The following is a 14,813-nucleotide window of genomic DNA, read 5'->3' as shown; positions in this document are numbered from 1 at the left end:
TAATGTGACACAGGACTCGTAATTGCTCAACAAGCGCCATTACCACCCCCATTCTTAGATTTTGGAAAATGCGTTGATTACGGAGGTAATGACGGGTGTGATAATTATTGCAAGAGTGTTCAATTTCCTTATGGTGGATTATGTGATATAGTTCGTGACCCACCGAACAAAGGCGAATGTCATTGTTTCTGCATAACTGGCAAGCCGCCTAACTAAACTGTTTAAAGGACAATTCTGAATCACACATATTTTTTCATTGTACTCTACAAATTTTGGAGTATTTTATCGTACTACAACTTATATATAATTTTTAGTTTTGTTTATTTAAATACTCTTGTCACTTTGCTAAGTGGTCATATCTTTATTTATGATATGACAAAAAAAAACTTAGTTTAAGATGAAAGATAGCACGTCAAGATGATATATATATATATATATATATATATATATATATATATATATATATATATATATATTATAAAATTTAAAATTAATTTGGTCAGATAAAGATATCGAAAGAAATTGCATGAACTACTCAACAACAAAATTATAAAATTTTATAAAATTTTAACATTCACGCTACGATTCAAAAAATTCAATTACAAGTAATTTCTATGTGTTACTTGAAATAAAAGTTATAACAACTCCAACCATAAAAAAGTAATTACAAGTGTTTTTGTTGGTCATTTTTTTAGAGAACTATTTAATGCTTTATTTAACACATATTCTCTTAGTCACGAGCAATAACTAATATTTGGAATTGACACGGAGGGATTTATTCAATTGTGATTTTTTTTTTTTAAAAGCATCCATTAAATTCAGGTGTATTCGATTCGGATTTTAAAAACATGTATCAGAATCTAAGTTTATTCAATTAAAATCTTAAATTATTCTGTAAAATATGATGATATTCAATAATGATTTTAAATTATACTTAAAAATCTCACCGGATTTTGAATATTTATGCTTAAATCCTAGAGACTCCACATCCTTTGTGACATTTTATCATAGATCCGCATAAAATCAAAATAAAATACAATCTTTTAAATTCATAAATTGCATTTAGTGCATTAAAATCTCAATTGAATAAACGCAAAGGTTATAAAATGAATCCTAAATTTAACTCGTTATAAATTTTATTTTATTTAAATGTGATAATTCCTTTTGTACGTTCAGTTTTGTGTTTCCGTTTCATACTCGATGCCCTCCAACAACAATGATCAGGGAGCCAACGATGACTTTCTTAGTTCTTACCCTCTCGATCCCTTCCTTTTCCTTCAATAATGCTTCTCCGTTGTCTCCATCTCCTAGCCGCTCTAGGAACTTCTTGTGATCAGTCTAAACTCTAAACAATATAAATAGATAGATAGAAATAGAATTAAGAGCCTGATTAGGATACTGTTTATATATTAGTTCATTTTTGAGAGAATAATGGAGTGAGAAGAGAACTCGATAAATAATTTAAAGAGTTAATTACAAAACGTATCTTTTTATTTCGGTCAATTATAATTATTATCAAATTTTTAATTATTGCATAATACATTTTTAACATATTTAATATTACATAGTTAACCCTTTTGGCCCATTATCTCTATATTGATCTATACTAAATGAAATGGGTACGTAGAATAGAGTTTATAACATCACATTTTAGTTAATTTTTAAGTTTTTTTTAAATTTTCATTTTGATAGGTAAATAGGGACCAAATTGGTCAAAAGATTTCAAGATGAAATGTCAGAATAGGATAAAGAATGCATTCTATAATTACTTAAAGTTTAGATAATAGGGTGCAGTGATTAATATTAAGTACCCCAAATTATGTTTCCAAATTTTGTGTGATTTACATGCGTAGAGTGATCTCACTAGTGTTAGTGAAACCAATCTTATTATGTCAACTAAATTTAAAAAAAACTGAGAACATTTTGAACTGAGCTAGGGGATGTGTTCCTCTAACTTATATATATATATATATACACTGTATTGCTATATGCCACCGGTTTGTAATTCGCAAAATTTGATGGAAAGTGAAATCATGGAATTACTTCTTTATACGAAGCACAACATTTCAAGATTGATGATAATAATAAATTAAAAATTACTTCCCTATGTTTCTCATCTCAAGTCTCAACCAGAAGAGCAGTCTAAGCAGTATAATCTGTCAGACAACTCATTTGCCTATATCTCAGTCTAACCACTTTGGAACAAGATCAACACTCAACTTGGTCAAGTAAATCATAATTCAGGGAGTGAATGAAGAGTGACAAATTTTACTTGAGCAGCAATTATAAATCTCGAAAAAGAGATGCATACAGAACAACTTGGAAGCTCTATGAGTTCGCTGATACACATCAAAAAAAATTAAAAAATGATCATACCTATATACAGACACGGCAGTTGAGGCAGTGGAACTGTTTCTTCGGTATCTGCAAAACGCCAAAAGAAAATACCAGATATAAATCGAGTGCTTAAAATTGTACTTTTTTAACTTTATTATCGTCACATTGAGCTGTTTTTGAAAAGAAATTTAGGTCAATTTATGACTTATAACATAAACAGACATAAAATCCGTGAATTAATTTTCTCTCTAATGTTCAAGTTGCACCTTACAAGTTTGTGCAATTCCGCCAATTATTTGACGAACTCATTTTTCAAGACTCAAAATCTCCCTATTTTTGTAGCAATATAATAACCACTTCTCATAGTATATTCAAATATTATCTTTGTGAAGTTCTCGCCTTAACTGCCACTTCTTTTTATAGATGTTTAAATTTAAGTGGCTTCTTGAAAAAACATATTTTTCCAAGAAAATCATTCTACTACTTTTTATTAGCTGAAATATACAGAATTTATAAGTTTCTACTAACCTAATTAATTAATTTATCAATTATTCTATTCATCCATCAATGCAATTGTACAATAAAAAAATAGTAAGGTATTATATGTTACGGTACCAAAACACGATTTACGCAAATAATTATAATACTATATATATATTCGTAAAAATAATTATATATTCGTAAAAATATGTTGAAAAATCTACTATATATATTATATATATAATTGTAAAAGTTAAATATATTTATTAATTATTTTTTATTCAATGTGACATGGTGTCAACACAAAACATTCACGAAAGAGCATGATTTAACACAAAAATACTACTCAGGAGATTTAATGAAAATTTATATATTAGATTATAATTTAGAAGAAAATAATATATGAAATTATATTTTACAAGAGTTTTAAAATGTACGCCGAACCATCTATTCCAAACATATATACAAATTCGATGAAAACGAATGTTCACCCTAGATAAAAATATGATATTGCGTATGATGAAAAAATTTAGACAACAGGAAAATGAAATTTTAAAAAAATTACATATCTTGAATTAAAATGGATATTTCGATTCCCTGTCATGAGAATGTTTTGTCAAAATTTTTTATAATTGAAAACTATCAATTTATTCATTTAAAAAATACGTAAATGAGGATATATATTTCAGAAATTATATTTTTATTCATTAATATGAGAGATATATTATCGTTAAAATTTTAAATTAAAAAAAAATTGACCTTGGCTTACCGGTGCGCCAGGAAGTGCAGGACACAAAATACAATCAAGAAACAAGCACGAAGAACAAATGTCTAAATTTGTGGAATCACACACAGAGACTCCCCTTTGTGTGCGACAATATACAAAAACAATCCTATTTCACCGTATTCTTCATCCTCTGTAGCTGATATTGTAAGCCAAACCCAATATATTTACACACATAAAGAACAAATTCTGACGATTTGATGAAGAAATTTCTTAGCAAACTGTGTTAACTAAGGCATGGTCCTCATAATCCCCACCACAAAGAAGCTCAATATCAAGATTTATTTAACCCCATGTAAGCTCTTCGCCCTTCAAGCTCTTTTTTATTCCTCTAATCAAGATTTTCAATTAGCTAAAACCCCAGAAAAACCCCATCTTGAAAATAATGAATTTGAGCCCAACCCACCACCAATTGCTGATGAAATTTTTAGATGTAGCCCCAAAATGGGATCTTTTAAAGTGGGTGATTCCACATTCTATAATCTGGTTGCTAATTATGCTAGTGTTGGGGATTTTGGGGCAATTGAGATGGTTTTTGATCGAATGAAGCGCGAAAAAAGAGTTTTCTTGGAGAAAGTTTTCATCTTGGTGTTTAAGGCTTATGGGAAATCACATTTGCCTGAAAAGGCAGTTGAGTTGTTTGAGAGAATGGTGGGTGATTATCAATGCAGACCAAGTGTTCGTTCGTTTAACTCGGTTCTTAATGTTATAATCCAGGAGGGTTTGTTTGATCGTGCGTTGGAGTTCTTTAAGTATGTGATTGGGAATAGGAGTATGAATATATTGCCGAATGTGTTGAGTTTTAATTTGATTATTAAAGCTAATTGTAAGTTAGGGTTGATTGATAGGGCGGTTGAGGTGTTTAGAGAAATGCCGGTGAGGAAGTGTGTGCCTGATGTTTTTACGTATTGTACTTTGATGGATGGGTTGTGTAAGGAAAATAGGCTTGATGAGGCAGTTTCTTTGTTGGATGAGATGCAGATTGAAGGGTGTTTTCCTAATTCTGCAACTTTTAATGTGTTAATTAATGGATTGTGCAAGAAGGGCGACTTGACTCGAGCAGCTAAACTTGTCGAAAATATGTTCCTTAAAGGGTGTGTTCCTAATGAAGTTACGTATAACACCCTTTTACATGGGCTGTGTCTTGCTGGAAAATTGGATAAGGCGATTAGTCTTATAAATAGGATGGTTTCAAACAAATGTGTTCCTAATGATATCACCTTTGGAACCATCATTAATGGGCTTGTTAAGCAGCGACGAGCTGCTGACGCTGCCCAGCTGTTGGTATCCATGGAGGAAAGAGGACAGCGGGCAAACCAGTATGTCTATTCATCACTTATTAGTGGATTATTTAAAGAGAAAAAATCTGAAGAGGCAATAAGAATGTGGAAGGAGATGACTGAAAGGGGATGCAAGCCTAATACAGTTCTTTATAGTACTCTTGTTGATGGGTTTTGTAAAGATGGTAAAGTGGATGAAGCTAAAGAAATCTTGTCTGAGATGAGAGCAAGGGGTTGCATCCCCAATGCTTTTACTTATTGCTCCTTAATGAGGGGATATTTTCAGACAGGCAATGGTCAGAAAGCAATACTCATGTGGAAAGAAATGGACAAAGAAAGTTGCATGCAGAATGAGGTTTGTTACAGCGTTCTCATTCATGGCCTCTGTGGGGATGGAAAGCTTAAAGAGGCTACAGTAATTTGGAAGCAAATGTTAAGCAAAGGATATTCGCCTGATGTTGTCGCTTATAGTTCAATGATCCATGGCTTTTGTAGTTCTGGTTTAGTAGAACAGGGTCTAAAACTTTTCAACGAGATGATATGCAAGGAGCCAAGTTCTCAACCAGACGTTGTCACTTATAACATAATATTCAATGCATTATGCAAGCAGAGTAGCATTTCCCGCGCCATTGATCTTCTAAACACTATGTTGGACCGAGGCTGTGATCCTGATTTGGTTACATGCAATATATTTCTGAAATGTCTGCAAGAGAATGTAAATCCACCACAAGATGGGAGGGAGTTTCTGGATGAACTTGTATTACGACTTTGCAAGCGACAGAGAACAATAGGAGCATCTAGAATTGTTGAAGTGATGCTTCAAAAGTTTCTTCCTCCAAAAGCATCTACGTGGGAAAAGGTTGTAAAAGAAGTTTGTAAAGCAAAAAGGATCCGAGCTGCCATCGACAAGTGTTGGACTGACCTGTTCATCTGAATTCAGAGTTTAGTTATCGTCTAGGATTATACTTTATACTGATTGATCATTATTTGTATTCTAAAAATCCAATCTCTATACAAGCATGTAAATGTCTTGGCCCAATTTTGTACCATTAATCCAATTTTGTATCATTAGCATATTCCATATATCTTCTTTGTCAAGTGCATGTTTCATATTTCTTTAGAGAATGAAAAAGCTGTTCCTTTACGGGTTTATATTTGAGCGCTTGCCTGTGTGTATATATATCATTTGAGGTTGTACGGGTTTCAAATTCTTGCTCAGAGCAGTTTGATAAATCAGAAATATTAAAATATTCTCGGATTCAAAATTAGATTTGGATTTAAATTAAAAAGTATAAATTTAATGGAGTGTGCAAGTACTATAAATACAGAGCTCCTAAGCCTGTGTTGTTTACTTGACATAGTTGTTTTAACCTTGGATTACAGATTCACATATTTCACTATAATAATGGCTATGATTCACATAGCTCACAGCTCAGGTTGTGGCACGGAATGGAGAATTGTTTTTGTCTGGAGTTGTGCGTAGGGAGATGAATAGCCCGAAGTTTCAATTCATGAGGTATGCAAATAGTATGTTCTTGTTATTTACAAAGCTAACAGGTGCATATTTTGAAGTGTTGATGCCTCTCGAGTCCTGAGGGTTTGGGTGATAAACTAAAGAACAGTGTTGATAGCATGACGACTATACTTGAACGTTGCCTATGAAGATTGGAATGGGAGTGTTCTCAAGAGCAGGCAGGGCAGAAAGCTGAGCATGAGATGGAGCAGGGAAGGTTGCAGATGGCTATGATTGATTGACTTTGCTGACAATGAGGATCATAAGTTGCCACCGCCGGTGACTCTTAAGGAAGTTTTAGAAATAAAAAAGATGACAACTTTAGAAGAAGATATCGAGCCTGGAAAGGAAGTACATAAGAGTTGCTTGCTGAGGAAGGCATAAGAGTTAGTTGCTAGTGTTGAAGAGAATGGCTATGATAAGCCAAGTGAAGCCAAAGCAACTCCAATGGAACAGGATCCAGCTATGAAAATTGTGAAATACTACATGAGGCACGAGAGGATCCGTGCTGGGAGAGATCCAACTAAATATGTTGTTAGCTGATACTTACAAATGAGATGAGCAAGAAAAGCAGGATTTCTCCCGAAATTCTAATGAAGAGGATGCGGTTTGGTTGAAAACTCAAACCGCACCACGCTAGCATAAAAACCGCGTAAACCGCACCACAAAAATGCGGTGTGGTGCGGTGCGGTTTGTGCGGTTTGTATGCTTAAGAATAAATACTTTTAGTTGAAGTTCGAAATAAAATTTAAATATATAATAATTAAAAAAAAATTCTTGTAATAAATTTATATGATATTTATCATTTCAAAACTACAACTACTAATAAAAAACACAAACAAAAGTGTAAATATGATAATAAATATGAGTACTAACTACAAAGAGACATATTATAATAATATAATCATTTCATACAAATTTGGTATAACAGTAATGCGAGATTGATAAAATAATAATTAACTATTATTTGAAGAGATTTAACAAATATATGTAACATAACTATAAATAATATATATGTATATAATATAATTTTATTTGAAAATCACTATAATATATATATATATATGAGTTAAGTTCAATGGAGACCACATTTTTTCTGAAGACCTGGAGACCACCTATGTTCTGCAAGTAAAATATTTCATAAAAACATTGCAAAACGTATAGTTTTGCAAATAATGTTCTACGAAATCATTATTTCATTTAAAATCTTGAATATCATATAAGTTTTACATGTGGAACATTACAAAATGTTTTGTTATATGAAATATGTTTAGTCTGCAGAACATTTGTTCAACTTGCAAAATATACATTATCTACTTATTAAATATGGATGATCTTCAAAAATTTTAATGAATACATGATATTTGTAGATCATATTTTACAAAATAATGTATTTTATAGTGTTTTAATTGCTAAACATACGTGTTCTCCAAGGTCTCCGATGAAATTACGGTCTCCATAGAACTTTCCTCATATATATATATATATATTAATATTAATATTATGATATCGCGGTACGGTGCGGTTTGAACCGCACTACTAATATGTCAAACCGCAACCCGCACCGCACCGCGCGGTTTGTGAAAAATTCAAACCACAACCGCACCACGAAAATTAAAAACCGCGTTTTGTGGTGCGGTTTGGTGCGGTGCGGGCGGTTTATGCGGTTTGGGCGGTTTTCTGATCACCCCTATCAAAAACACGAGGATTCAACCTGTGTGATTGAGTATCAGAATCATGAATTTGCTATCATCTCACTGAATGAAAGAGTTTCTAGCTTTAAGCTTCAACATAGAATCAGTCACATACATGATTAATTGTTCATGTGGGGTTAGAACCACCTGATTCTTGATGTATTTCTTGGAGCTAGATTATAACTATACAAGTATAAGTAAATTTCTCGGTGATGTTTCTGGTTTTCGAACTAACATGTACTGTGTCTTTTTCGTTGGAGAAAACCACTTATGTCTTCTACCAAATGTGCTATGTTCTTATATAATAGATATAAGCTTGTACCCATGGCATCAGTGGTTCTTCCAGGAGCTACCTTGACAAGCAATATATTTCAAAATTTCAAGAAAAGATGCAATGCGTTAAGGATGCATTGGTCATATAAATATTTAGAACCTGACCTATTAATGGTTTAAGCACTTTTCTGGCCACAAAGAGTCAAATACAATGCATTCATAATTTCCCAAATACGAAAATTGGAATAATAAACTGAATGCTTTCTTGATAAGCATAATAACATGAAGCTAACTAAACAATATGCACACATATTAATGAAATAACAATCTTCAAACAGATACGAAATGTAAGCCTTCACTATAAATTCATTTAACAATAACACAGAGTTTTTCTTTGAAGGTCAGGGATTACTACACACAAAAACATAGTGCCAAAACTAACACTCCCGAGTTGCGGGAGGACATGATAGCTCCCAAAAACTAAAACTCCTGAGTTGCTGTAAGACATTATAGCTCCCAATGGAGGAATATCAATAGACACCTATCAAAGTGTTTAAACATTGCGCTTCTTCCTGATTTTGCCCTTGCCACCTGACCTTTTACCAATCTTGACTTTCTTTTTCATCTTTTTCCCTACACCGCCAACTGGTTTTAAGGATTTCGAGGTACCTTCAGCCATCTCCACATCTGTTCAACAATATAACAATATTGTCAAAATACACATACATTACAAAATATAGTGCTAATTTAAGTAAATGCAAAAATGAGCACTTAAATAAGGATATTTAACTAACTACATTTGTTCTCTAATACACTAAAATCCACATCAAAGTGTGCAGCAGCCCGAAATCAATAAATATAACTAACATTTACAGCCATGTTTGTACACATATTTTTCATGCAGTTGTAGTCCACAGCCTATTAGCTTATCTACTCTAATTTTTCATTACCTTTATCCATAACTTGTCAAAAAACAATGAATATTCAAATTCATTTCCATGAGATTAGAGTGCCTAGCAAGAGATGGCAGTATCAAATACTCACAAAGCAACAGAGTTTGTTCATATGATTATTTATCTTAAACAGAAAAAAATACAATAGAGCCTGTGTAGAATAATTTATAAACATTCAACAATTGAACAGACTGTAAGCCTCACATCAATCATAGGCTAAACCCCTAATTAATTCACAACAAATTAAAATTTTAAAATCTACTGAACATCTAAAACCACAAAAATTAAGTATAAACATATACACATCAAATTAGAAAAGAGAAAAACATGCTTAACAATTGCACAAAAGAATCGAAAGGGCCATCAAGAAACACAAAAAAGAAACATACCAATGTCAGAAATTCTATTGCCCAAAAAAGTCAAAAGGGCCGTCAAAAAACACAAAAACAAGCAATCAAGCATACCCATATCAAAATCTGTACAAACTAAACATCTAAAACCACACCAATACACAGTGTTTATAAAAATATTAACATAGTAAAGACAAAATTTTGATGCACTACTGCCCAAAAGAGCCAAAAGGACCATCAAGAAACGCAAAAATAAGCATACCCATGTCAGCATTTTCAGTAGAAGTGTTGGTAATAAGCTCCATGGCTGCCGCGGCGGCGGCGGCGGATTTAGACACTCGGACGGGGAGTTTAGGGGCGGCGAGAGCGGCTTCTTGGGCGGCGAGCTTAGCAGCTTCTTTGCCCTCGTTTAAAGGAGCTACAATCTCTCTTCTGATAGCTCTTAATCTCTTGATTCTCTTCGATCTCATTGATTTCGCCATCTTGTTTGTTCTTCGCCTCTGCCTCTGAGTGTGTTTTGGGAAGGGGTTTTAGGGTTTGAGAAAATAGGGGCAGTGTTTGTGTGGTATATAAACGAGTTTTATTCATATATTTTTATAAAATGAATCAACAAATAGAATATGAAAAATTCACTAATGTCACTAATGTCAAACGATTATAATTTTTAAGTTCCAACTTCTAACTATTATTTAATAATTTTTCTTATAAAGCAGTATATTCTCACAAAAATGAATGATCAATTTACAAAATTATAAAAAAAATTATATTTGAGATAAATAATATGTGAGTACTTAATACTTTTTTGTCACAAACATTTCTTTGAACTTTTCATTACGTATGTCTTATTCAATTATTTATATTTCAAAAGTTATTAACTATAATAAGATTTTATAATATAAATATGAGCTTTTCTCATAAATACCCAAGTTTAAATGATTTTTTGCAAAATTATTTTCATTTTTAAAACAAATTGTAAACATACTATTTTTTAAAATATATTTGCAAAAATATCGTTGTTGCATATGCAACCATATCCACAACTCCAGCAACCATATATGCAACCACAAATGCAACTTTGAAAAAATCTTTTGAAAATTACGTTTAATTGCATAATAAGTTGCAACTAGTTGCAAATGGCTAAAAATAAATGCCCTTGCGAGGACGATAACAATAACACAAAAACAATCACAAAAGCAAAATCAACAAGTATTGCAACCAAAAAATCAACAAAAGCAACTCAATTTATAAAAAAATCAACTCAAAAGCAACTCAAATATTTATCTCTCCTTCTAGACATTATTTCTCTCCGGCGATCGCGCTGCCGTGGTCGAGAGAATCCGTCGTCGTTGGAGCTGCAAGAGACGGCGACGGATTTGATGGGGATGTGGGAGGGGAAGAAAAAAGGGGGGTTAGGGTTAGGGATTGAGTGGAGATGAAGACTCGGTGTCGTCGGAGCCACTGGAAACGGCGGCGGATCTGATGCTGTGCGGCGGGGGAAGAGAGAGAAAAAGAGATAAAGAGCAAGAGAGATGCGTGAATGAAAGGAGAGAAGCAGAGGGAGAAACTCGGATGTTAGAGAGAGAAATTGAGTTGTTGTGCCTGTTAATGTATATTTGCAAGTTTTTAACTCTTTCTTTGAAAAAAACTGTAAGCTTGCAATAAAACTTTGAAGACCGTAGATTTGCAATTGTTACTTTAAAATGGCGTATGAAAACTAATTTCCCTATAAAAATCAAGTACCCCACTTTTTTTTCTACTACATCTACTTTATATGTTAAATATATGTATGAGTTTCATCACTATTCTCATTTTTTTTATTTTTTTGTTCTTATTTTACATCCTCTTAATCTTAATGTCCAATTCAAATATTTTATACATATTATAATGAGTAAATATTTTAATATTTATCAGGATAAGCGAGAGTCGAAACCATATACGAAAAAAAATAATGAGAAATAATATTTGAACACTATACAAGTAGTAAATGCATTCAATTATACTTTTTTCGTCGAGTATACGGCTTAAGTTGCAATTCTAGCCCGAGGAGAACCAAAACAATTGGACTTTGTTTGCCAATTATTTTATTTGTGATCTTGTGGAGCAGAATGTCTATATTGCAAACCCATATGTGATTAATCTTTCCTAACGTGTTTACGTGTCTGTTTAAGATCAATGTTTATTCAAAATGGATTAATATCATAAAATCGGCAAAGTTGGTACTGTAAATACAAAAGTAGTCCTCTTTTATCTGCCGTTCAATAATTTTTTTTTACAAAAATAGTCCTCTTTTGTCCGCCGTTCAATAAACCTTTTTCTTTCTTGTTCTAGTGAGGTATATCATATTTTAGAAGAGAAGACATTTAATGAGAATAAAAATTTATGTAAATTGTTTGTAAAATTTAGATAATAAAATTGATGTCAAAAGAATTCAAATATCACAACACTAGATAATAAGAAAAATAAGAAATCATCAACATAATATATTTAAAAGGATCAAAACACGTGACTAAGTCTCTAATCAGACACGTGATCGAATAAAGTTATCTAAAATGATAATATATCATCTTAAATAATATTTATCCACCATCATATATAATCAAATCTAGATTATATTTGTCGAAACTACATTGAAACTCTGCAGCTTCTATTATTTTAATAAAATAATATATTTGATTTATAAAAACTTATATAATAATAATGATGATGATGATGATGATAATTTTAAGATATATATATAACCAATTCTATTAGAACACTTTATATTATTATATAAAGAACACTTTATATTATTAATATTTTATATTATTTTCATAAATTATTGTAGCAAATATGTTTAAAGTGCTCCGAAAATATGAGAGATGAAGAAAAAAGAATATGTGCGAAGTAAATGAAATGCAAAAGGTTAATATTTCTTCCCTACAAAGCTGCTTATCATAACTCATAGAATGATAATCAAGAAACTATGGCAAATTTGTTTGGGGCCAAATATTCAACTCTCATGATTTGAGTTGGGCTAATTCAATTCATATTCAACCACATATATATATATATATATATATATATATCAACTTTTATAATAATTAAATAAAATTTTAACCAACAGCAATTAGTTTATGATGGCTATATTACTGTTTTTTGTCGCCAACTAACGGATGTTATATATTTGTTAGTCACCTTCCAATTTGTTCTTCCCTTTTGAGATAAGGGCTTTCTCTATCTGGCTATGTGTGATCTAGTGTGCTAATAACAAATTTTACAAAATTCGAACCTTACAGCCAAGATTATGTACATGCAGTTCATCATTCCCAGCATTGATCAAGAACAAGTGAGAGAGATCATCTTTTTTCAAACGTTAAGGTACTATAATTCTTCAATGTATCTAGTGACAGATCATCATTAATATATTGTGTGTGTTGATTTTTTACACATAAATTAACACTATCATTTTATGTATCAGATACATGCAAATAGTCAAATTGATGATTAAAAAAGGACAAAAAGAGTAAAAATTAATACTACGAAACGGCCTCGGAAAAACATATACTCCCTCTGTTTTGAAATATAGGTCGTTTGATCTGTCAAAATATATATATATATATATATATATATATATATATATATATATATATATATATATATATATATATATATATATATATAGGCTCATGATCAAATAAAAACCACTTTTAAAATAAAAACTAGAAACCAATAGAAGTTAGTGATATCCTCAGTACAATTTAGTGATATTCTCTTTACGATTTAGTGATATGTGTTGCACGAATTAGTGAAAACTTGCGGAAACTGCCCAGAATTTCTGAATCTGTTCTAGTTGCCGATTCAGGTGGTGGTTGCGGTGGTGGAGATAATGGAGGTGAAGGTGGAGATGGAGGTGGTGGACATGGAAGGAGCCTTTAGCTTTGTCCGGCAGATTTTTGGCAAAGATCTGGAATTTAAATCGGCATTAAGCTAGATATACGTTACTGTAGGTGAGGAAGACCGAGGTGGAGGTGAGGACGAAGGTGCAGGTGGAGGTGGAGATTGGGGTGGAATGGAAAGGGCGGTGGAGGCCGGAGGGGGGGTTGGATTTGGTGGTGATATAAATAATGGAGGCCGACATGGAGGTGGTGGCTATGGAGGGTCGGGCGGCATGGAGGTGGAGAGAGTAGCAGAGACTTGGCGGGGTGGTAGGGTGAAGCTGCCAGAAGTGGGATGGAGGGTTGGTGGGTTGGAGAAGAAGAAGGAGAAAGTGGGGTTGTTTGAGAATTTAGTGATATTCTCTTAAAAATTTAGTGATAGTTTCTAGTTTCTAGAATAAGGAGGTTTCTATTGGAGTAAAACTCTATATATATATAGAGAGAGAGAGAGAGGTCGTTTGACTTTTTTATACGGATTTCTAAATGCCTTGACCGCATGTTAAAATTTTTTATTTTTGAAAATTTTTTTTTGAAGAATAATATGTATCATATATTTTTATTCAAAAATTTTTTTTTAAAAAAATAATGATTTTTAACATGCGGTTGAAGAACTTAAAAACACGTGAAAAAAATCAAGTTACCTATATTTCAAAACGGAGGAAGTACTACGTTTGAACGTTTGAACGACAAATTTACTGACACTGAAAGAAAGAGGAATCATCATAATTGTTGATATGCTATGATAAGCTTGTAGACTGCACCAAATTATGGCCGCACTCTCATCATAACATATCGAAATTCTGTGGCGGTGGTCCTGCAATTAAGCAAGTTTAACAAATTTTATATAGCTTGTAAATGAAATAAATAAAAACAAGGTAAATGCATATACCCAGAAAGCAATGAAAGCTTGTGAATTAGTCAGCATATAGTTGTTGAAAGTTTTAAAAGTTACGTTTCTTAATGATATGCAGTGATGGTAAATGATAACTTCATTTGACAGTAACTTCTTTGTGCGGATTAACAGGATATTATATTTGATATATTTATCAAACTTTAACAAAGGATATCTTTTTAGTTCTTTATATAAGATATTTGGTATTTTATGCATAATTTAATAGCTAATTTAATCATAAATCTAAGATTTTTTTTAATAATTTTAATGTTTTGGATAAAAACGTCTTATATAAAAGATCAGAAGAAACGTACGGTTCATATAATAATCTTAATAAATTTGT

General features: G+C 32.0%; 3 protein-coding genes across 3 annotated transcripts; 2 read left to right on the top strand and 1 right to left on the bottom strand.

Moving 5' to 3' along the window:
- The first annotated feature begins 3,609 nt into the window (after positions 1-3,609).
- LOC108213672 (pentatricopeptide repeat-containing protein At4g20090) lies at positions 3,610-5,957 on the top strand. Its single transcript, XM_017385470.2, has one exon. The coding sequence runs from the start codon at positions 3,839-3,841 to the stop codon at positions 5,813-5,815; it is 1,977 nt and encodes a 658-aa protein (XP_017240959.1). The 5' UTR covers positions 3,610-3,838; the 3' UTR covers positions 5,816-5,957.
- Positions 5,958-8,698: 2,741 nt separating this feature from the next.
- Positions 8,699-10,218, bottom strand: LOC108193682 (uncharacterized). The gene is made up of 2 exons (XM_017360454.2): positions 9,927-10,218; positions 8,699-9,048 (listed from the first exon to the last, which is right to left on the bottom strand). Exons 1-2 carry the CDS (start codon positions 10,144-10,146, stop codon positions 8,915-8,917), a joined length of 354 nt encoding a protein of 117 aa, XP_017215943.2. The 5' UTR covers positions 10,147-10,218; the 3' UTR covers positions 8,699-8,914.
- A 1,146-nt stretch (positions 10,219-11,364) lies between these two features.
- LOC135149913 (uncharacterized) lies at positions 11,365-13,946 on the top strand. Its single transcript, XM_064086138.1, has 3 exons — positions 11,365-11,369; positions 13,450-13,553; positions 13,651-13,946. Exons 1-3 carry the CDS (start codon positions 11,365-11,367, stop codon positions 13,944-13,946), a joined length of 405 nt encoding a protein of 134 aa, XP_063942208.1.
- Positions 13,947-14,813: the final 867 nt, after the last annotated feature.

This window comes from Daucus carota, chromosome 1 (genome assembly GCF_001625215.2).
Source record: "Daucus carota subsp. sativus chromosome 1, DH1 v3.0, whole genome shotgun sequence".
NCBI lineage: Eukaryota > Viridiplantae > Streptophyta > Magnoliopsida > Apiales > Apiaceae > Daucus > Daucus carota.
This window is presented reverse-complemented; position numbering and strand designations above follow the sequence as displayed.